Genomic DNA, 21998 nt, shown 5'->3' with positions numbered 1-21998 from the left:
TAAGAAGCTGAACAGCTCTTCACCACCCAGTGATCACTGTGGATGGGCTCTGCAGATGGGAGTGTGGCAGGAGGCCAGAGATGGGAATGGATGTCCCTTCCTTGCCCCTGACAGCACCCTGCACTTCCCTTGACTTGTGGCAGCCCTTAGCCTACAGCCGTCATTATTAAACCACTCCTTTTTTCATTTATGATTGGGTTTCAAGAAACGGTGGGGATTCAGATTTGCTTGTGTTTTGAGTCCGGTTAGTGACTTTTTCAGTGCAGATTTCTGCTCCTGTGCCTTAGGTTATCTCCTAGAGTGTGTGGTATGGTGGTGGGAGTGTGGGTAGACTAAGTAGGAATCTGTAGCATGTGGAGAAAGTGAGTGATGTGGGCATATTTAGAATTATCCTGATGAAAAGCACGTAAGAAACATCACTGTTATAAATATGCCCTGTCACGGTGCTGATGTGCAGGCTTTGGGCAGTAAGCCACTCTGCATTTACCTATTGCACAGTATGTGACCAGAGCCACTCTTTTACTTCCTCTTCCATGCCTCAGCTCTGGAGCTGCTTGTTCTCCGAACACTAATGACACCATTTACAGAGGAATAATAAGTCATAAATCCCCCTTAAATACACACACATGGACACACACATGCACTCCCCATTCACCCCTTCACCAGAAAGCCAAACCTCATTTAGCTGGCAGCGTCAGAATGTGCAGGTCTTGAAGAGGAGGTTTCTAATCAGGGAGATGCCGAGCAGAGAGAGTGTGCTGCTGAGGCCGGAAATTTACAGCTTCAGGAATTCATTCGCTGCTGCTGCTGCTGCTGCTAACGCAATACAGGGGGTGACGAGCACCAGTCACTTGTCATAGGAGCAGGCTTAGATCTTCACATTCTATGATCGGGGTGAAGATATGAACACTGTGATACTTTCCCTGGTTTTATTCCTCTCTGAGCATGACTAGGGAGTGGAGAATGTCTAGATATTTCTCATGTCTTAATTATAGGAATTTCTCAGTGTTTTTGGCAATTGACAATTTAATGAGTTAGTTTTGGTGTGAGGAATGTGTAGCTCTGTTCATCATTGAGATTTAGGAAGTGTGTGTTCATTTGAGATGCCTAATCATTACTCTATTATCCTTTAGGCAGTGGTCCTGTACTTTTGAGGGAGGAGCAGGATTGATTTGCTTTACTTAGCTATTTTGCTATTTTGCTTGGTGTATGGCATTGTGGAACTTTTTCTTCTCTTTGGTTTGAAGGTGGGATCAGAGTGGCATGTATCTGGATACCTAACTCATGGAAAGTTCTTGACAATCGCATTATAATTTGTTTCCTTTCACCCAAATGTGGTATTTTAAAGGATAGAGATATCATCTTTTGTTCTTTTCGTCAGTTCTCCAAGCTACTGGTGATATCTTTAGGGAATGATGGGCATTAATATCTAGATGTTAGTGGGAACAAGATGCGCTTTTTTTCCCCTTTAAGATGCACTCTTTTTCATTTAGTTACTGAATCTGTATTTTTAGTTATGTCTTATGGACTATTTTTAAGCTTTCATGGACATGTTTTTGTGATTGGGCTGGCATAAGGGGCTCTTTGATTTGGAGGGTCCTATGCCCTTTGGTACCACCCATACCTAGGTAATCAACCCTGACCTTGATTTGGTCCTGGTGTGACCAAAGGCCATGTCTTTGATTACCCTTGGACCTCACCAAGTTTTTCTGACCAGGTGAGTTTTAGGTTCTGGCTGTTTGGTTTTGAGCAGTTAGCCTTTGTGATGATCAGATCTGTCATCAAGGCTATAGCAGCATGGCTGTGGTTATTTGAGACTGGCTTTTTGCTGCTTTAAGGGTTGCAAGTTAATCTTATGTATAACTGGTAGCCCGTTGCAGGAAGATTCCTGCAATAGGGCTTCCTGTTGCGCTCTCCCCCCACCCCACCTGCTTGCCTCCCTTCTCTGCCGGCCCCGCCTGCTTGCTTCTCTGCAGCTTTGCTCCCTTCTGCAGCGCTTGGCTTCTTCCTATGCTGTCTTGATATGCAAATTAACTGCCGTCTTGGTTGGGTTAATTTGCATACTCACCCTGACTGGCTGGTGGGCGTGGCTTGGCACAGCCACGGTGTGGTCAATTTGCATATTACTCTTTTATTAGGTAGGATGGGGGAGGAGGAAGGGAGTCAAATATATGGTAACAGAAGGAAACTAGACTTTGGGTGGTGAGCATATATTGAATATATACAGATGTTGCATTATAATGTACATTTGAAATTTACATAATGTTATTAACCATTATTACCCAATAAATATAATTTTACAAATATATAATTTCCCACTCCCACCCCTTTCCTGCCCAATCTACTTAGGTATTTAGACTTTCATTACTTTTCCAGTCAGTGATCTGGTTTTCTGCACACGATTTCTATTACCTATGGCCGTAAAACCACGGATGTCTCCATCCACCAGCCCTACTCAGTCTTCATGGATTTACAGCTCATTTCCAACTGTCATCTTTTTTTCATTCATTCTGTTTGATGGCACTTTCCTCCTGCTGTTTCCTCTTATGTATAATTTCTTGCTTGTTTTGTTTTTTGCTCTTTCTTCAGGTTGTCCTTAAATCACTCTTTTTTGTGTGTATGTGGCTGGTTCTTTGGAAAAAGGTAGAAGATAGTCATTTTGGAGGAGCCTGCCAGTAAATGGGTGTATTTGTTTTCAAAGATCTGACTAGTTACCAAGGGCTCTTTTATCCATAGCAAAGGAGAGTCTAGCTCTTTTTGTTCCATTTGGGAAGTTCTACCCTCAAAATACAGTGGCAGCTGACCCTGTAGTTTGTTCCGCTGTCGGTTAGATCCTGATGGACCTGACTGAAGCCTAGAAGAGGTGGTTTTGATTCTGCAGATGAGGTGGATGATGACCTGTTTTGTAATCAGTAGCTACCTTGTAGCAAAGTGTTGTTTGCAAAAAGGAAGAAACAGCCCTGTAACAACAGGCTCTGAGTATAATTGGGTGAATTATAGACTGCTGGCTGAATTGTGGGTTTTACTTGAAACCTAGCCTGGTTTCAATGGAATTTTATTCTGTGCACATTAGTAGGGTATCCTGATAACCTCCACAGAGGAATATTTGTACTTTTGCCCTTCAAATAGTTATCCTTGTAAGTTATCTCAAACTGGAAGTTAATCATTTTCAGCTGAGAGGGGGGTCCAGTGGCACTGATTTGGGGTTCTAAAACGAAGATGCCAATAGTAGTGCTCTGAAAAAGTGGCTTTTAGAGTAGCTGAAGTAATGTCTTAGCAATTTAATGTTTCTCCCTGTGAGATTAACAGCTTTTCCTCGCTGAGATGTCAATTCTTTTTGCCCTTCACTTGTTTTTTGTTTTTCTACTCTCTGGGTATCCTACTTTTCTTCTTTCTCATCTAGTGCTGGTACCTTCTTCTAATCCAGCTCTTGCCTCTTTTCCTAGATTCACATCGAGATATAGGGATTGATTTTAGTTTAGATCCTGTTTCCAGGAAAATCTTCAGTAACATGTAGAGACTGGATTTCCAGTTCGTAAGCTTTGTAGTTAACCACATGTCTTGTTCAGGGAAAAGATAAAGAAGATTGACTATCTTTGTGAATGCTATAGACTCTGCTCTTGGAGAAATCATAATCAGGTCTTTGGGGCCTGGCAGTTGTAGCATAGTTTTTCCAACCTTGTTGCCTCATGATAGCTGACATTAGATCTGCCTCAATGACTATTGATCTCACTTTTCTCCCTGTGACTGGCGAAAGCCTTGTTCCGTAGCATGTGTGCTATGATTATCTGGGCCATTGAAGCAGGGTTAAACATTTTGCCTTCATGCCCACAGGTGATGCAGGTGCTGAATGCTGATGCCATTGTTGTGAAGCTGAACTCCGGTGACTACAAGACCATCCACCTGTCCAGCATCCGACCACCGAGGCTGGAGGGGGAGAACACACAGGTAAGAATAGGGAAGCAGTGCAGCTTCTCTTCAAAAACCAAACAGAAGGAGCTGGAGAATTAGTTCAATGTGATACATATTTCTGGGAGTTCCAGAGGACAATACTTTAAATCTCCAACGTATTTCATAATATTTGAAGCCTAGCTGTTATTGGGAAGACCTCAATTTGTCCTGATTCATTCTCACTGCTCTACTTTATTATGGATGGGCACTGCTGGCATTCTGCCCCTGGGGGCTGGAGAGGAGTTAACGGGTGGGATATTTGAGGTGGTAGGTGGGTTTTATTAGTGAGATCTTGTTTCTCTGAGAATAAGGAGAGGAGAAGTTCTGCATCTGACATGTGTTGTAGTAAGTCCCATTTATGCTGTTCGTTTTGATTAGATAGGCTCATTGGTTTTTGCTCTAGGAAGAAATGAATCTTGCTATATATATTCTCTAGGGTCACCTACTCATCTTTTGCAAGTGGTAACTATAATTATCAGTTACACTGTTCGGTGTTATTTGTTGGATCTTCTGGCAGCATAGGTGCTTGCCTAACCAGTGTGGGTGATTTTGAGAAATTATGCTTAGGATAAAAACTATAAGAATTGGTAGTCTTCAGACAGTTTTGTTTTAAATTTTGAGGCCATTTTCTTTCCATCGTTAGAGTTATGAGAGGTTGGGAATAGGGATTGAGGTTGAATTTTTATTTTATTTTTGTCTGCCTATGTGTTGTTGTTACAGATACCTTTACAACTCCTGTTTTTGCCCTTTAATAACTAAAGTATACAACTGTGTTGACTGGTCACAGAACTGGGTTCTCAGTGAGAGCCAGTGACACAGGCAAGTGTTTGGACAGTTGTTTTTTTTTCTTTCTGGACAGTTTTCATAAATTAAACAGTGTGGCTGAAATTGTGCTCTCTACTTTTAAATTTTATCTACTTTGTAGTTCTAAGGACGTGAAATGTGCTTTTTTGTTGTTTTTCAGGTCCACATGATTTGGTACACTTAGAAGTTGAAATTCATGCCTTGTTTTCATTTGCATGAGAGTTTACAGACAGCCCATAAGAGTAAAATAAAAATATCATGATTGTCTTTTGAATCAGATTATGCATAAGAAACACATACAGGATGGGTTCTTTGAATGTCTGGCCAATCAGTTCATTCTCTTCCTTTTCCCCCCATGGAGGAGGCAATTTAATGCAGCAAACAGTATTGTGGTAACGTTGAGAATTTAAATGCATGAAAGCCTAGAAATGCCAAAATAAGTTTTTCTCAGTAACTGTAGCTCTGCTTCATTGCACAGAGTAAATAAATATCTCCAATTTGATCAGTATTGGGAGTAGTCCACAATTCTGCATCTGTGCCATGCAGTTGGAATTAAGGTTCCCACAGCAACCACAACTTTGAAGTTCTTAAACGTTAATTTTTGTGCCTGCATCATCAGCCAAATGCATTATGTTAATGTAGGCTATGTAGCTGAATTTTAAGCAGCTTTTAGGGGGGTTGGAGTGTTTTAGCTTAGGTAGGATGACAGCAGGTTTTCTGGAGTAAGAACTGAACTATTACTGAGGGGTTTTAATTTTTCCAGGATCCTTTTGAACTCTTCAGGGTATAATTGGATAGATTTCCCCTAGCCTCAATGGACAATGAGAAGTTGTTGGAATATATGTACTAGTTTAGGCTTTAGAATTCTTTGTTTTTTATCCCAAGGTAGGTTCTCCTCTCTCTCCTTTAATTTCACTCCTGAGAATCTTAGTCATTTTCAGAAAGTTCTAAATAAGGCTTAGCTCTAAGAGTCTACAACATATGGCTTTTGATTGACATGAAGAATGATTTCCCTTCTTTGCTCATTAAATTCCTTTATAGGATTTTAGTGAGGGGTCATAGGGTCACAAAGAAATAAGTTAATGTAATGCACCTTGAGCACAGTGGTGGAGGGTGCTGTGAAGAACCCAGTTGTGGATGCCAGGGAAGTCTTCTCAGGAGCAGCTAGTATATCTAAGGGTTCGTGGAAGAAGAGAAATCAGCAGATTGGAGAAAGGGCACTTTAGACCAACACTGTCCGATACCTGTATAATGTAAGCTACAAATGCTAGCTGTATTTGTTAAATTGTCTGGTAGATATATGAAAAATTAATTTTAATGCATTTTATTTAATATAGCCAAAACATTTTAACATTTAATGAATATAAAAAATAATGAGATATTTTACTTAATTTTTAAGTTTTTACTAAGTCTTTTTAAAAATATATATTAGGTATATATATGTTTTAATCGACTTTAGAGAAGAAGGGAAATAGAGAGATAGAAACATCAATGATGAGAGGGAATCATTGATTGGCTGCCTCCTGCACACCCCCTACTGGGGGGGATGGAGCCCGCAACCCGGGCATGTGCCCTTGGCTGGAATCGAACCTGGGACTCTGTAGTTCGCTGGCCAACGCTCTATCCACTGAGCCAAACCGGCTAGGGCTACTAAGTCTTTTAAATCTTGTGTATATTTTACACTTGGAACACATCTCAATTTGTTTTTAGTATATTTCTAGGGTTCAACAGCTACATGTGGATTGTGGCTATGGTAATAGACAGCACAAGTTTAGAAATTCAAATGAGTGGGTTCATCATCACTAGTAAATATTTACTGGGGCCCACTTTGCATCTGATATTATGCAGGGACTGCAGCCAGGGGGGTAAACCAAACCCTCATAGAACATTAAAATCTAGTCGGGGAAGAACACAAGTAATTTCACTTAGTTATGGAACAAAAGTTTAGAATTTATGAGAATGCAGAATGTGAGAGGGCTTCTTTCAGGAAAGGTGCTTTGGAGTTAGCTAAGTAAAAAGCGGGGAGAAAACTATTTCTCACTGATTAGAATTGGGTAAGATTGGGAATAGAGAATGGATGGTTATGTGCATGGTTCATGAGTGGTATGATGCAAAATATAGGCAGGGCCAGATTGCTTGCTCTGTGAACATCTCAGGATACCCGTTAAGAGAGAGAGACTATGGGGCATATGATGAATTCCAAATAATTTAGTATGACTGGAGTAGAGAGAATAGTTAATGCTGGAGAGTAGAGAAGTGGGCTTGGGAGTTAAGCAGGGGTCATGTGTTAAGCATGTGTACCACACTTTTGCATTTTGTTTTGAAGAATTTTAAACCGGGGAATTTAGATTTGAGTACTTCTGTGTTGGTGGCTTGCATTTACAAAATATGAGAGTAATTTGCATTTAGTATAAGAGATCATATTAGATGAAAACTGATCTGCAGCAAGGAGTTGTGGTGTTGCTTTTGGTAAACCTCTTTTGACCAAGGTCCTGTAGGTGAATGGTATGATAATTGAGAACTTGTGGATGTAGCTCAACCAGTCTCTTTTTATACTGGAGGATTTAGAGTTGCCTTTCTACTTAAAGAATTTCACAGAATTCATAATGGGTGGAAGAAAAGCTCTGTGCTTTTCTTCGAGTTAACATAGATTTATAATATTCCTGTAGGAATAAAAATCACCTGGAGATCCCAGTGAGGATATAATTATGTCTGTAATGACAAGGCTAGCAGGCATCCAACTCCTTGGGGTCTTTGGTTTATAGTATTCTTTACTGTATACCAACTATTATACAAGGGGACACCAGTTGAGTACTCAAGATGTAGATATTGGGGCCAGAACTCTGTTAGCCCATATGGCACCTTTGTAACAAGTAAGAGAAGGTTATCCTTCCTCCAGGCAGCCTCATATCAGGGCACATGGTTTGACAAACAAGGGAGGCTGAATTTCAGCTCCCATTTGCCCCTGTCCCCTTGGCTAGGTGCCCTTGTTCTAACTAGGATGGCCACAAAGTGCCCAAGAATATGTGGCTATCCTAGTTAGAACAAGGCCAGTAGACTCTCCAGTGAGAGTGTTGAGGGTTTAGGAATTGGGGGGTGGTCCTGTAGTGGCAGAAACAGAGTGCTTGAGGATTATTTGGAGACTATGGATGGACCGTGGAGGGTGTTGAATAAAACACTCAGGAGATTACCTTCCATCTAATTTTTGGACACTTTCTGGAGGTCACTGGCTTTAAAATGGAGAAAAAGATACCCTGACAGCTTATGGTATTGGGGCTTGTTCTGAGCAGAGGGGGAGAAGGTGCAGATTAAGGATCTGGAGGGGTAGGTAAGGAGGGCAAGTCTAGCTTCCTCAAGGGCAGGCAGATGGCTCGCTTCCAGCTCCCAGATGATGACCCAATGGGGCTTGCCCTTCAAGTAAGGAAGGAGAGATTTCTTTGAATGTTTATCTTCCCCAAACCCTAAAGCCTCTAATAACATGTCATCAACTAATATAGATTTACTGAGACATCTATATATTGTGGGAATAGTAAGGCAAATTAGATTTTCCTTTTTTTTTTTGTACAGAGACTAGTTCATTTCTTTTGAATTATACATAGAGGCAAGAAGGTTTTGCCCTAGGCTAACTGTATACACTACTACTTCCCTCTTTTGGTTACTTTCTAATTGCAGCCAGAGGAAGGGCTCTGGACAAAACAGCACGATCAAAGGAACTGTTTTCACCCTAGGCAATTGCTTTCCAATAGTACCCTGTATTTCATTATTCAGATTTTGGTTAGAATCTGATTTGTTGCTTCAAAGTATGACAGGAGTTAAAAGCAAGGGTGTGTAATGGTTTCCCCAGAAAGAGTACAATTGGATAGCTGCTGCTGCTGCTGCTTCTGTGGCAGAGTGCTTTTAGATTATTCAGTGTGAATCCAGAGTTGCCTCTTTAGAGATGTTAACTCCTTCAGGCGGAGAGCCATTTTGGATGCTGATGTGGGGTTCCTGCGGTACAGTCTACGCCGGGCCCGCGGGGGATTGGTTCTGGGGCCTGCTGTGGGTACCAAAGTCTGTAGATGCTCAAGTACCTTATGTAAAATGGTGTAGTGTTTGCATATAACCTAAACACACCCTCCCATTTACTTTAAATTATTTCTAGAGTATTTATAATACCTAATACAATGTAAATGCTTTGTAAATCAGTTATGTTGTATTGTTTAGAGAATAATGGCCAGAACAAAAGTCTATACATGCTCAATACAAATGTAACCATTGTAGGCCTGACTACATAGTACATGTCAGCAAAAACATAACATTTTTCTTTTCCCAAATATTTTTAAAAAATACATTTTATTGATTTTTTTACAGAGAGGAAAGGGGAAGGATAGAGAGCTAGAAACATCAATGAGAGAGAAACATCGATCAGCTGCCTCCTGCACACCTCCTACTGGGGATGTGCCCGCAACCAAGGTACATGCCCTTGACCGGAATCGAACCTGGGACCCTTGAGTCCGTAGGCCGATGCTCTATCCACTGAGCCAGACCTGTTAGGGCTTCCCAAATATTTTTGATTTGTGGTTGGTTGAACCCACAGGATGTTGAACTCACTGTTACACAGGGCAGGCTGTATAGTTAATTTTATCCAGTTGTTTGCTACAAAGAAACAAGTGCTACGTCTTGGAGAAAGGCTCTGGGTTTCTGAGTTACTACTGCCTTAAAGGAGATAACACATTGTGCAGTCTCAGGACTTCCTAGAGAGCAAGTGGCTTTGATGTGAAGCTGGAAAACCTAGTGCTCTGTTGCCCAGGGCTGCTGTGAGCTTTGTGTTACACTTGCAGTGTTAATGACAATGGAAATACATACCCTTGGCATCCGATCAAGGTGCTGACTTACTTCTCCATGAAGTCCGCTCCTGCAGTGCTATTGTAGTGGACCAGGATGTAGGAGCTGAAATTTACCTTGAAAACAGGCACATCGTTTACTCAACCCCCAGGTGTTAAGTGTACAAAGTGTGCTTTCAGGTTTAGGGTTTTTCCCCTCAAACTCCTTTCCTTAGCTCCTCTCTCTCTCTCTCTCTCTCTCTCTCTCTCTCTCTCTCTCTCACACACACACACACACACACACATCCCAACCCTTACCTGCACCCCTATTCCTCCCTGCACCCCGACCTACACCCCTTCAGCCTGGACCTCTGGTAAGTATGGAAAGGTGGAGCCTCTCATCTAGCCCGTGCTTTCACCTTGTAGTCATTTCCATCACCCTTTCAGTCTCTTCCCTGTGAGCTTGTTCACCACAAAATGTTCTTTCACAGCAGGGTCTTTAATATTCAGACCTGGGCACTAAAAGGTCAGTTTTAGTAAAGCTGCAGTCTGCCTAATCTCCCAGTGCCCTTGCTGCCTTTGGATGGGGAAGCTGTTCCCCAGCCTCACCCCACTGGGTCTTCTACGTAGGCAGTTGATGGTAGACGGAGCTGCAGGAAGGCATATTATGAGTGATGCCCTGGGATTCTTAAGGGCTTTTTTTCAGAAGCAGAGCAGTTTCAGGTGCTAATAACTCCATTCGTTGCACAGGGCCCCAGGGTCCTTTGCCATTTAGACACGATTAAAAGCGGTTCTCAACCTATTCCCTCCAGTTTAGATTTCTGAAAGCAAGATGACTGGTCCCTCTGGACCCTAAGCAAATGATGCTGCCACTTAGATGCATACCAACAGAAAACTGTGGGGCTGCGGTTCCTTAAGTGAAGCGGGCGAACCAATAAGCCCACTGACTGTGATCTCCCACTTGTGACGGAGCATAAGGCAAATAGTGAATTAGAGAGGGACTCCAGCTTGGCATTAAGGACCTTGGAGAGAAGCAAAAGCTCTTTGAAATGGATATAGCATTTCACCGGTTTCCAATGGGGAGATTTGGGGACTGCAGCAGTGTGATCAAAAGACAGACGGAGAATATGCCAGAGCGCTGGCAGAGGCATTCTATACGCTTCAGATTTGTTTGATCTGGGCATTTCTGAGAAGAACACTTGAAACTGTCTTTGTTAGAGGACTGAAAAAAAATTATGAGAGGACTGTGGGGTGGGTCTTAAGCTTATCTTTTTAAGATTTCAGGATGTAATTATTATATATATATATCCTGTCATTTGTAAAAAGATTCATGTGTAGGTACAACCTGCTTTTCGGCTGGAGAGGTCACTGGGGGCAGGCCTGAATCAAGGTGGAGGTAAAGACATTTGGTATTTGGGTAGATTGCCGAGTTCCTAAAATGTACATTCCATTGATCTTTATAGTGAATTATGACCTAGAAAATACAGCAAGAATCTATCCTATTTCTCTTTGATTTGCTTTCTTTTCCCTATTACAAATTATATTTTCTTTTGTTTCCTTTAGTTAATGCATTCCTTTTCCCATGATCTTGCCTGTTCCCTCTAAATAATTTTTGTGGGATTTTAGCATCTTCTAGTGGTTCTTGGTCATTAATCTTTCCCTGAACCATGTACATTTACCTCTTGCAATCTATCTCTTTTTCTCTCTCCTCTCTCTTCATTTAATCATCGCCTTTACACAGTTCTCTATTTTCAATTTATCTAAAACTTTCTGTTGCTGGTGTGTTCATATTTCTTGCCTCTTTTCAATCCTGTGAGCCACAGTAATTCTCTGTTGTTTCTTACGTTGACAGTAGCATCATATTTACTGTCCTGTGACCATTTAACATAGTTCTGTGCTCAGGTAACCCTTTTTCTCGCGCTGGTTCTTGAAGGTACCTTTTGCCCCAAGATTTCCATGCACATAGTATTTCCCACCTCCTTATCAGCCTGTACTACTTATTAATGTCGGGGCCTGCTTTCCACTGTGAAGCCTAAACTACTCTGAGGGCTGGAATGGCATGGTTTTCTCAGCTTCATATACTTTCTTTTTCAGAATCTTGCAGAGTTCTATAAACACAGCAAGCATTTAATGTTTAAATCTAAATATCTGCTGAGGCTCAAGACCTAATCTATATATTGCTTTTGAGTGGCATTTTACTATCTCTCAATCTTGCTAATCTCCTTGACTGCTTCTGATAGATAGCAATTCCAACTTGAGCCAATGTGTCAACTTCCACTCCCATTTTCCTATTTCCTAATTGGATTACTTGTTCTGATGGCCAGGTCACAGGTGGCTTAGTTTTCTATAGACACTTCCTTTCCCCACTCCTGGTATGTCTGGTTGCTGCCATTGGGTTGACTAGCCCTGCCTCTCTGGGAGGTGGCTTTCCTAATGGTATTCCATTAGCGTAGTGCAGAGTGGGTTCAGTCTACAGAGGGGTTAATGTCAGGGTTTTAAGTGCTTTTGCAGATTGGTCCCCAATTGACATTCTTTCAACACCTCTACACTTATTCAGGCTTCCCCAAATATTCTTCTTTCAGAGCAGTTTAGGTGTCTTGATTCATTGACGTTTTTAGGTGCATGTTTTCCCTGAGGGCTATATATTTTTTACTGTGGTCGACCTTGTTGGTTGTCAGATTATTTCTTTGCTTGGAACTAATTTTAAAATCAATTATAATGCTTTCCCTTCATCTTTCTCTCTTTATTTATGAGGTACTGATTGCAGAGCTAAATACACTGTGTTTAGATAAATTACCTTTTTTTTCATATTATTTATATTCAAAGCAAGTTTAGTGTAGTCCTCTAGTGCCTTGCACTTCTGCAGGCCATGCTATATGTTTCACTTCTTGGTGGGCTAATTAGCTCTGTACTGGGAAAATTTTGTTCATTTCAAAATCCAGACATTTAAGTTGCTCATATCTCATAGCACTATGGATCTGGGGAATTATTTTTATTAGTAAGGTGTTTATAATTTTAGAAACTAACCCTCTAATCTTGCCGAGTGTGTGTGTATTGTGGTCACAGGGTAAACTTTAGACTGGATGATAGATTATGGATGAAGCAGCATCAGTTCATGTCACTGTTTTGGAAAAAGCTTTTCAGAACAGATTAGAGGGGAAGCTGAAGGACACAGATGCTTGCTTTTTTCTCCTAGCAAATGACAGGCCTGTTGCATAGGCATATTTTTGATACCACTTCATTTCAGCACTCCTTTGAAAATCTGCGGCCAGTTTATGGGTTGTTTGCATTAATCTCACCATCTACTATGCTGTCAGTCTGTTTTTGGCTGCAAATCCCTTTGCCTGATTCAGGGTTGTGTTTGTTGGTGGCCACCTAGGCATGTTGCTGTTTCCCAGGAGGATCTCTTCAGTTTAGCTCTGAAGGCCTTTGTATTCCAGACCTTTTTATCTCGCTTCGAGAAACCAGTTGATGTAGACTCCTTCATCCTTGTTTCACCATATTTGGCCCTTCGTGAGGCTATGCAGAAGCATCCCCGTTATGTGCACATCTGCACCTTTTGTTCAGACAATGATCCCAGAATTTGGGTGCTTCTCTGTCCTGCTGATTCTGGATAAACCGCATAATGGGTGCCTGTAGTTTCTATTTCTCCCTTAAAATGCCTCCTCCTCTTCCCTACTCCGTTTGATTTTCTGGGTCAAGTAGATTTCTCATTTCTTCAAATCTGTTGCTAGGTCACTGCCCAGCACATAATTGATACTCACATGTTCATAGTATAATGTCTCATTCCATGCTCATTAGTGGGCTTTATACATTGTTCATCATTTGGGGAGGGGTAGGCAGAGTACACTGGCACTTGGCTTTCTGTGTCTACCACTCTGCCTCTCCCAGGACAGTTTTCCTTATTACTAGGGAAGGAAGGTTGTGCTCTTCTCTTTGGTAAGGCGGTCTGGAATGAGGAGGAAGCCACATTCTGATTCACATGGAGCTGCCTTTATCCAGCTGGAGGGGCTTGTTTTAGAAGCTATAGGTGGTTCTCTGCCAAGGCAAAAGCTGTAGGTGGATCTATGCCGAGGGGCTGCCATATGCTGCGTGCCCAGGGCGCCCTTTCCAGCCTGCCTGCTCCCTCAGCCCTGGCTGGAGGCTGGTCGCTGTGGGAGGGGGTGCAGCCTGTACTGTCCACCCTATTCTTACCAAACCCTGTTTCCTCTTTACCTCTCAGTGCAGCTGTTGTGAGCGAGCGCACTATGTTGTGCACGAGCGAGTTGGCAAACAGCTCCATTTGTTGTTTTTGGCCATTGGGACGGCCAGGATCATTAGGCCAGTGTGTGCTTTAAGAGGAGGGAGATGTGACATCACTCAAAGCAGGCTTATTTTATTTATTTCTTCTAAGGGCAAAGAAGTTACCCCAGCCCTTTGCTGTTCCTTTCAGTGTGTATTAAACGAACAGCTCAGCATTTTCCTCAGGAAAACGTCCAGGTTCCGCCCTGCGATTTGAACCAGGCTCTGTCTCGTCTTCACAGATTGCTTGGTGGACCCGCCTCCTCGCTTTTAAAGTTTTTGGGCTTCACCCCTCCTTCCCTCACCCCCTCCCAATCCTCTTCTCTCGGAGGAGTGAATGGTTCTTTCAGTCTAGACATTCCTGTTTGCATAACACGTTATAGTTATTCTGGAGATGTTTGGGCGCAGTAATATCCGAGTTCAGGGCAATGTACGCTTTTCAACTGAAAAGCCATTGAGCCGCTTCAGTTTGTAACAGCATTTGGGCCAATTGGTATTATTATATATCCATAAAGTAGAGAGAATAGTCATTGGGGCCCTAGTAGAGATAGATCTCCATCCTGAAAGATACAGATTAGTTCCAGGGTTCCTGAGGTAGTTGATGGAACCTGACAAACTGAAAATTCAGTGTTACAGAATCCTACAGCCTTTCATCTCTCACCCTCACCACCCAGCAAGAAATGAATTCCAAGGGCAGAAGCTGCTAGTGTTTAATATCTTTGTCTTGTCTGTCTGTCTAGGTACATAATCAAATGTGCTCAAGTGAGAACATTCTCTCTCCTTGCTCTTGTGCCACCCCAGAGCTGGCAGCTTTGGACACTTGTCGCCTGACTCTGTTCCTTTTCCCTAAGCTCATTCCCTTCCCCACCTCGGGGTTCTCAGAAGTTTTAATACAAGTTGGTGCCTGTTCTTTGGTTTGCTTTTGTGTTTTGACTTGTGAATATTTCTGGAAGTATCTGAGTGGTAAGAGTATAGATTTCTGCTCCCGTGACTTTAGTTTTCATTTGGGTTTCTTTCAGTTACTCTCCCACACCCTCTGTGGTTTCTCCCATTCCCTCCTACTACCTTCCCTCCTCCTGTGGTTCATTGAAATGATGAGGTCACTCCTGGCCCACACAGTGTGGTCATTCCCTTACTTGTTACTGCAGACCTTGCAACAGAACTTGTGGCTGCCCCTTATGTCCCCTTCATCTTGAGTGCTGCTCTTAAATTTTCTGTGCTATGTGTTAGATGCTACATGAGTCCACAAATAAAATGTTTAGCATTGTTGAAGTTTACTGTTGCCTTTTAGCTGTCTTGCTTTGGGTTCAGTCAGAAGGTGTGGCATCATTTGACCTGAATTTACTACTTATAACATTGTCAACAACCAAACTTGCTTATTCTAGTTTTCTTGGATATCCACATTTAAACTGCTTTTTGAATGCAATTTCATGTTCTAGAAAACTACGTTTGCACAATTTAAGCCTTGTCAGTATCCTTCTACTCCCAGAATTCTCATAAATTGATATTTTAATTGGTCAAATCTCTAAATCTATAGCTGATTTGAAGAGGGCATATCTCTGATTCCAGTGGAGTCTTTGTCTTTATTCAGGTGCTTGAGCCTGTGCAGTGTGCTTGTGGGGTTGAGGGCAGGGTTTTCCTCCTTCTGCCTTGTTTGTGTTAAATAAAAAGTTATTCATGACACTTGTTAAAGTAGAATAAGGTAGACTTGATTTAGAACCATTGTGATAGGTGTAGGGACCACTGCAGTGGGTTTTTTTTTAGTGGGGAAGAGAGACTGGATTCAACTCCAATACAATGAAGAAAAAGTGGGAATTTATAATCAAGGAGCAGGGTGGAATTAGAGATGGTAGAGGATGAGGAACCAGTAAGATATCAAGGATGATGAGAAACTGGAGGTGGGGGATTCTGACTAAACTGACTTAGCAGGATTCTTTCTTTTCTTTTTTTTTTTTTTAATATATTTTATTGATTTTCTTTACAGAGAGGAAGGGAGAGAGAAAGAGAGTTAGAAACATCGATGAGAGAAAAACATCAATCAGCTGCCTCCTGCACACCTCCCACCGGGGATGTGCCCGCAACCAAGGTACATGCCCTTGACCGGAATCGAACCCGGGACCCTTTACTCCGCAGGCTGACGCTCTATTCACTGAGCCAAACCAGTCAGGGCTGACTTAGCAGGATTCTTGCTCAACTGGACAAGGCAGGGATGAAGTTGGTACCCAAAACTCAGGACCTAGTTAAAAAGAGAGTTCAGAAGAACCTGGGTTGAGCAGAGAATCTTTGTCATTTGTGATGTCAGATTTTAACCATGGTGTTTGTAATTAGTTGTAGAAGGTTTCAAAACTCCAGTTTTTTAGAGGCTGTAAGGTTCACTTATGTGGTGCCTGTGGGACAGTTGCAGCTTCAAGATGCTTTTCCCAGTTTCTTTGTTGTTCCCTCTTTCATTACCATCTTTGCCCCTTTCCCTCTCTTGTCCCCCTTCCTACTATGGTCCTCATTATTGCTGTCTTTGGTGGTGGTCAGGATGAATAAGAGGATGTGAACAGTAAGAAGATAGGCATAGTTTCCTCTTTCCCCTTTACCTTAAGTCCACATTGACTTATGTCTTTTCTGCCCAATTGAGCCCCTGCCATGACTAATTCGGGGTTGTAAAGCCCCTAGCATAGCAGGACACTTGAGGACATAAAATCTAAGGAAGCAGTTTTTGACTTTGCCATCCTCATCCTTGTGTATCTGATACCACCATGGTGACACTGAAGTGACGGAGTTCAGAAGCTTGGGAGCAGGGACCCTTTGGTATTCCTGAATGCTAGTTGACTTTGGTACATCTCCCTTCTACCTCTGTCCCCTTCTCTGCTAGGAAAATGCTGTTCATACGTACAATTCTATAGTTTTCCCTAATGGGAAGTTCTGCAAGGACTGTTAGATTCACTGCAAATATGGCTGTCAACATTATCACTTCTCATTTGCTACAAATGAGCTCCAGCCTTCTGGTTTGCACAGGATTACTCTGAGGGCAAAGATCAAGTGGGTCTCTGTTGATGCCGTATCTTTTGAGTGAACAGTGCATATTTAGGGGTCTGCCCTTCTCTTCATTGCTTCCCTAATTCCCTCTAAGCCCAAGCTCAGATATAAAGATATATGCCCTGTTGGCTCTCACCATGAAAACCAGGTGAGAGTTTTTCCCCTAGAGAAGAAGCCAGGTCAGGTTTTTTTACAGTGCAGTTTAAAAGTTACTTGCGATAGAATCTCTGGTTAGAGCCTGGACTGTTCATTTTTCACTATTTCAAGGTGATTCTTTTGCACTGCAGCTTGAGAACCACTGTTCTGGGATTTTGCTTCTAGCAATGGAGAAGTGGGGCTTTGCTAATAAGGCTGTTGGTCCATGATTTTGGTCTTTGACAACACCACTTTTCTTTATTATAAATATACTAGTAGCCCGTTTGCACGAAGATTCGTGCAATAGACCTTCATTCACCTGGCTGCCTGCACCAGTTTTCTGCCGGCACCGGGGACCCAGGCCTTGGCTGTGGCCACCGCCTTCTGCCTTCTTTCAGGGTCCGGGCTTGGCCCTGGGCGGTGGCCTTGGGCTCGGCTGCACCCAGCGTCCCTGCTACCAATCGCAGGAGCCGACCCCCAGTGGTCTCCTGCGATCAGCACAGGCTCCCCGCTGGCGCCCAAGGCCGGGAAAGCCTCGGGCGGCTTTCCTGGCCTTGGGCTCGGCTGCACCCAGCATCCCTGCGACCCGATCGCAGGAGCCGACCCCCAGTGGTCTCCTGCGATCGGCACAGGCACCCTGCTGGCGCCCAAGGCCGGGAAAGCCTCGGGCGGCTTTCCCGGCCTTGGGCTCCGCCACACCCCAACGTCACTGCAATGGTTTCCTGGTGGGCGTGGTTGATGGGCGTGGCTTGGTTGGTGGGCGTGGCTTGGGCATAGCAAAGGTGCGGTCAATTTGCATATTTGTCTATTATAAGATAATATTTTTATTGATTATAGAGAGGAAGGGAAAAGGACAGAGAGATAGAAACATCAATGATGAGAGAGAATCCCAGGCATGTGCCCTGACCGGGGATCGAACTGTGACCTCCTGGTTCACAGGTCGACGTTCAACCACTGAGCCCTGCTGGCCAGGAACCACTTTTCTTTCTTGAGCCAGACTTAGACACAGGAATATCTCTGCTGTTTCCATATGAGCTTTCTGTTTCCTGTATGAGTTTTTTTCTCTCCCCAGCTCTTTGAACCAACTGCTAACCAGAGATATTCCTTCTTAGCTTAGAACATCTCCCTAGGATTCTAGTAAAAGGAGAAAGGAGAGGAAATTTATCTGCTTTAGAGAATAGGGTCTCTAGGGGAACAGTGGAAAATTGGGGGGGGGGTTTATAACATACTATTTATGTTTAGTTTAGTTTAGGTGGAGCCTGAGAACAGTTTCAGGGTGAATTTCACTTTATAATAAAAAGTGAAAAGGTTTATGAAGTAGTGCCTTATTAGATCTAGGTTCACACCTCATGTGCCATTATATTAACTGAACTTGGTAAGGCAGAGAAAAGGGTGCAGGATAAAGAATCTGCTTGCCTTCGGCTTGTGCAAGCAGCCTCGAATGGTTGGAAAAAAATATAGGAGCTTCTGGCATATACACAGGAGCCAGGAGCCTGGTCACAGTTCAGGATACAGCACAGCAAAAATGCTAAAGTGACTTCTGAGTCGTGGCAGGCCCACAAAAGAACATTGTGTAGGTTTAATGTTGGGTGACAGCTCTGTATAAAGACTGATGATGAGGAAAGCTTGTCCATTTTTAAGGCCTTATCAGCTGAGCTGCTTTTTAGGGCTCAGCTCTGAGCTTAAATTTATAGGCTGGTTAACTGATTTATGCAAATACACTCACAAAGATGGGATCTAAAAGTCCGTTTGTGGATTTATTAATCTTATGAGGTGAGTCCAACTGCCAAACAGACCAGAATGTTCTGAGGGGCAATCTCTTTCTTGTGGAGGAAGTTGGCATATTATTTACAGGTTCGTAGTAAAGGAGGTTGCCGGATACCGAGGGAGGCTTCCTGGCCCTGGATGCCTGTGTGGCTCAGGTAGAGTGTGAGGTATTGGACATGTGCCCTCTCCACCCCCCTCCCTGTTAGATAGATGAGGAAATGGAGGCGTGGGAAGATTGGGTAACTTGCTCAAGGCTCCTTTTCTGCTAAGTGGAGGAACCAGGGTCAAAACTGAGATTGTTTTACTTGTCTCCAAATGTGCCACATGGACTGTCATCTGAGCTGAGCGGGCTGTTGACTGTCCCCCTTACACATAGATGGGTGGACTTCTTCAAGCTCCTGTTTTTCAGAATTTCTGCCATCTACCAGAAGCTGCAGCTGGTTGTCTTTGTTATGGTAACACAGCTTTCTTTTTTCAGTGTATTTTTGCAAATTAAAATATTTCCTGCAGCCATTTTGGAGGCACCATCTGTAATAATAAAAGTGTAACATGCTAATTAGACCGGACAACTGAACGACTTTCCAGACGTCATTCCAGAGAAGCCGCCGTAGTGGGGGGCCAAGGCAGAGGCAGTTAGGGGCAAGGCAGGCAGGCAGGTGAGTGGTTCGGGGTGATCAGGCAGGCGAGCAGTTAGGAGCCAGTGGTCCCATATTGCAAGAGGGACGTCCAACTACAGGTTTAAGCCCGACCCCCCCACCCCCATGCACAAATTTCATGCACCAGGCCTCTAGTAATTTATATTAAGAGGGATTTTAATTTATGTTTCTAATGGTGGCTTAACATCAGAAAAGTAGGTGAACTGTTTCTCCTAATAGTCTTGTCTCCTGTATCAAGTTTTCCTGCCAATAACATCACTGTTTAGAACAGTCAAACCAATTCTTTGAATATACCAGGGATCCTCAAACTTTTTAAACGGGGCCAGTTCACTGTCCCTCAGACCATTGGAGGGCCTGACTATAGTTTTAAAAAAACTATGAACAAATTCCTATGCACACTGCACATATCTTATTTTGAAGAAAAAAAAACAAAACGGCAAAAACACCCACATGTGGCCCGCGGGCCGTAGTTTGAGGATGCCTGGAATATACAGTAGTCTCTCTCCCCACTTCCTTTTAAATTTTTATTTAAGTATAGTTAGTATACATTATTATATCTAGGTTCAGATATATGACATTCTTTATTTTTAATAAAGAGTCTCAATACTAGTCATATTTGCAGTCTCTAAGCCCTGGGAGCATCTGCTTCGAGGCACTTCATTATCACTTTAATTTTCATTTTCATACATTGACCCCATTAGGTATATGTCTTAGACTGATGGTTTCATCTTCACATACATTCTTTACCCTAGACACTTTTATCTTATAATTAATGAAACATTCATTTTATAAATTTTGGAAAATTTAAAGAAAAGAGGCAACGTCACCACTGTTAATATCGCGTGGTCTTCACCTGCCTCTCTGTGTTCATGTTTTATAACTGAGCATTGCCCTTGGCTTTTAAATAATTTTATAGAATATGATTTTTAACAGTTGTGCAATTATTAAGAATGTAGACATACCATAATTTATTTAATAAGTTTCTAGTGAGTTTTGTATATATAAATTATTTCCCATTTTTATTTTTAGACCTTCATTTTCAAAAGAGAAAATGAACTTTGAAGTAGGAAGTACGAAAAGCTCCATTCAGATCTGAGATAGCTCTTGGGCAGTGCTGGAGTACAGTGTAAGAAGTTCTTACCACAGATCCATGTTCCCCGAGGGGCTGATATTTAGACCCGCTGGCAGTACTCTCTCTAATCACCTAATTCCTTATCTATTTGTGTTATTTAGAAGCAGGCTGTGATCCAGGCCCTTTGTGTTTTGTTGCCAGGATGGCTCCCTCCCCCCAGCAGCTGAACTTGCTGCTTCTGAAATAAAGGGCAGGGTAGAAGGTAAATCTTCTCCCTCCCGGGGACCACTGCTCTTTTCTGTAGCCCTGGCTGGGACATGGTGAGACACTTTAATGGGAACACAAAGGCTCTGGTGGCAGCCTTGTGAGTGCAGCCTGCAGTATTTATTTGTTTCGTCCCATGTGTTGCTCTGTCAGTGACTTCCACAGTGCCATGCACTTGTATTGGCACAATTACATTGTATCCTATTGTGATAAAAACAATTCCTCCAAGTTAGTGTATATAAAGCGGTTATATTTACTTCAAGTACAATAGCATTGGTGACCAATTGATGTTAGAATCACTATTGCTAATTTGAAGGAATATACTATGCCCCCATCCTGAGGAGGTTGGCAAGAAATACGACCAATGCAAGTTCTCCACAGCTGTCTGTCCCTCTGTATGTGTTATCCGAGCACTGGCAACATAGTCTTGGTTGATCTCAAGAAGTGGTGTGGTATTTATAGGGAGTTAAGGCTCAAATCATTGAAGGTCCTTTAACTTATAGTCAGCCTCTCAAATACACATTCTGCCATCTACCAGAAGCTGCAGCTGGTTGTCTTTGTTATGGTAACACAGCTAGCCATTGACAAATGCAGGTACAGTGTACTGTCTTCATGTTGAACTGTTGCATGCTATACTGGCTAAAAACTCTGGTATGTTGTCTTGGAAGCATAGAGCATATTATTATATACCAACCCAGAAGTTACTGTAACTTTCTGTGGATAACATCTGCATGGTACAATTAGAAGACATTCACAGATCCTCAAAATTGTTCACATGGACAGTTTTGTATTCTTCATGTGTCTTTTCTCTAAGGGTCAATACTTAATGTTGGCAGTCTCATCCTCCTCCACCCCCTGTCCCTTTCCCCCTGGAGTGGCAGGCACATTGCCTACTCCCAGTGCATTTTCTCAGCCGCTGGCAGTTCAGCTCTGGCCACACTGAATTCTGTTTCTTTAAGGTTCAGCTGCTTCTCTGGGAGAATTCCATCAGCCAGAGGTGAGAGGGTCCCAAATAGATCTATTTACTTTTTTTTTTTTTCTCCTCCATCCTTCGGAGATGATCATCTCTTCAAATAATCATGGTCCAGGGAACTCAGGAGACCAGGGGAAGATGAGGGGTATGAGCTGAGTCACCAGTCTCTGCCTGTCTGTAGGAGGTGACCTGTACTCCAGAGGTGGTCTTGGGCCCCCCCGCCCCCCCCTCCCCCCCCCCACCTTCCTGTTGCCTTTTGGTAAATG

At 42.7% G+C, this 21998-nt stretch overlaps 1 protein-coding gene across 1 annotated transcript in view; it reads left to right on the top strand.

Annotated features, from left to right (window-relative positions):
• Positions 1 to 21998, top strand: part of SND1 (staphylococcal nuclease and tudor domain containing 1) — a 457708-nt gene that overhangs the window by 56873 nt on the left and 378837 nt on the right. The window contains exon 10 of the mRNA XM_008154047.3: positions 3835 to 3948. Coding sequence (XP_008152269.1) covers positions 3835 to 3948 — 114 coding nt within the window. The remainder of the gene's footprint in view (positions 1 to 3834; positions 3949 to 21998) is intronic.

Source organism: Eptesicus fuscus, chromosome 14 (assembly GCF_027574615.1).
Source record: "Eptesicus fuscus isolate TK198812 chromosome 14, DD_ASM_mEF_20220401, whole genome shotgun sequence".
NCBI classification, from domain to species: Eukaryota; Metazoa; Chordata; class Mammalia; order Chiroptera; family Vespertilionidae; genus Eptesicus; species Eptesicus fuscus.
The sequence above is the reverse complement of the archived record's forward strand: the minus strand, read 5'-3'. Positions and strand labels throughout refer to the sequence as shown.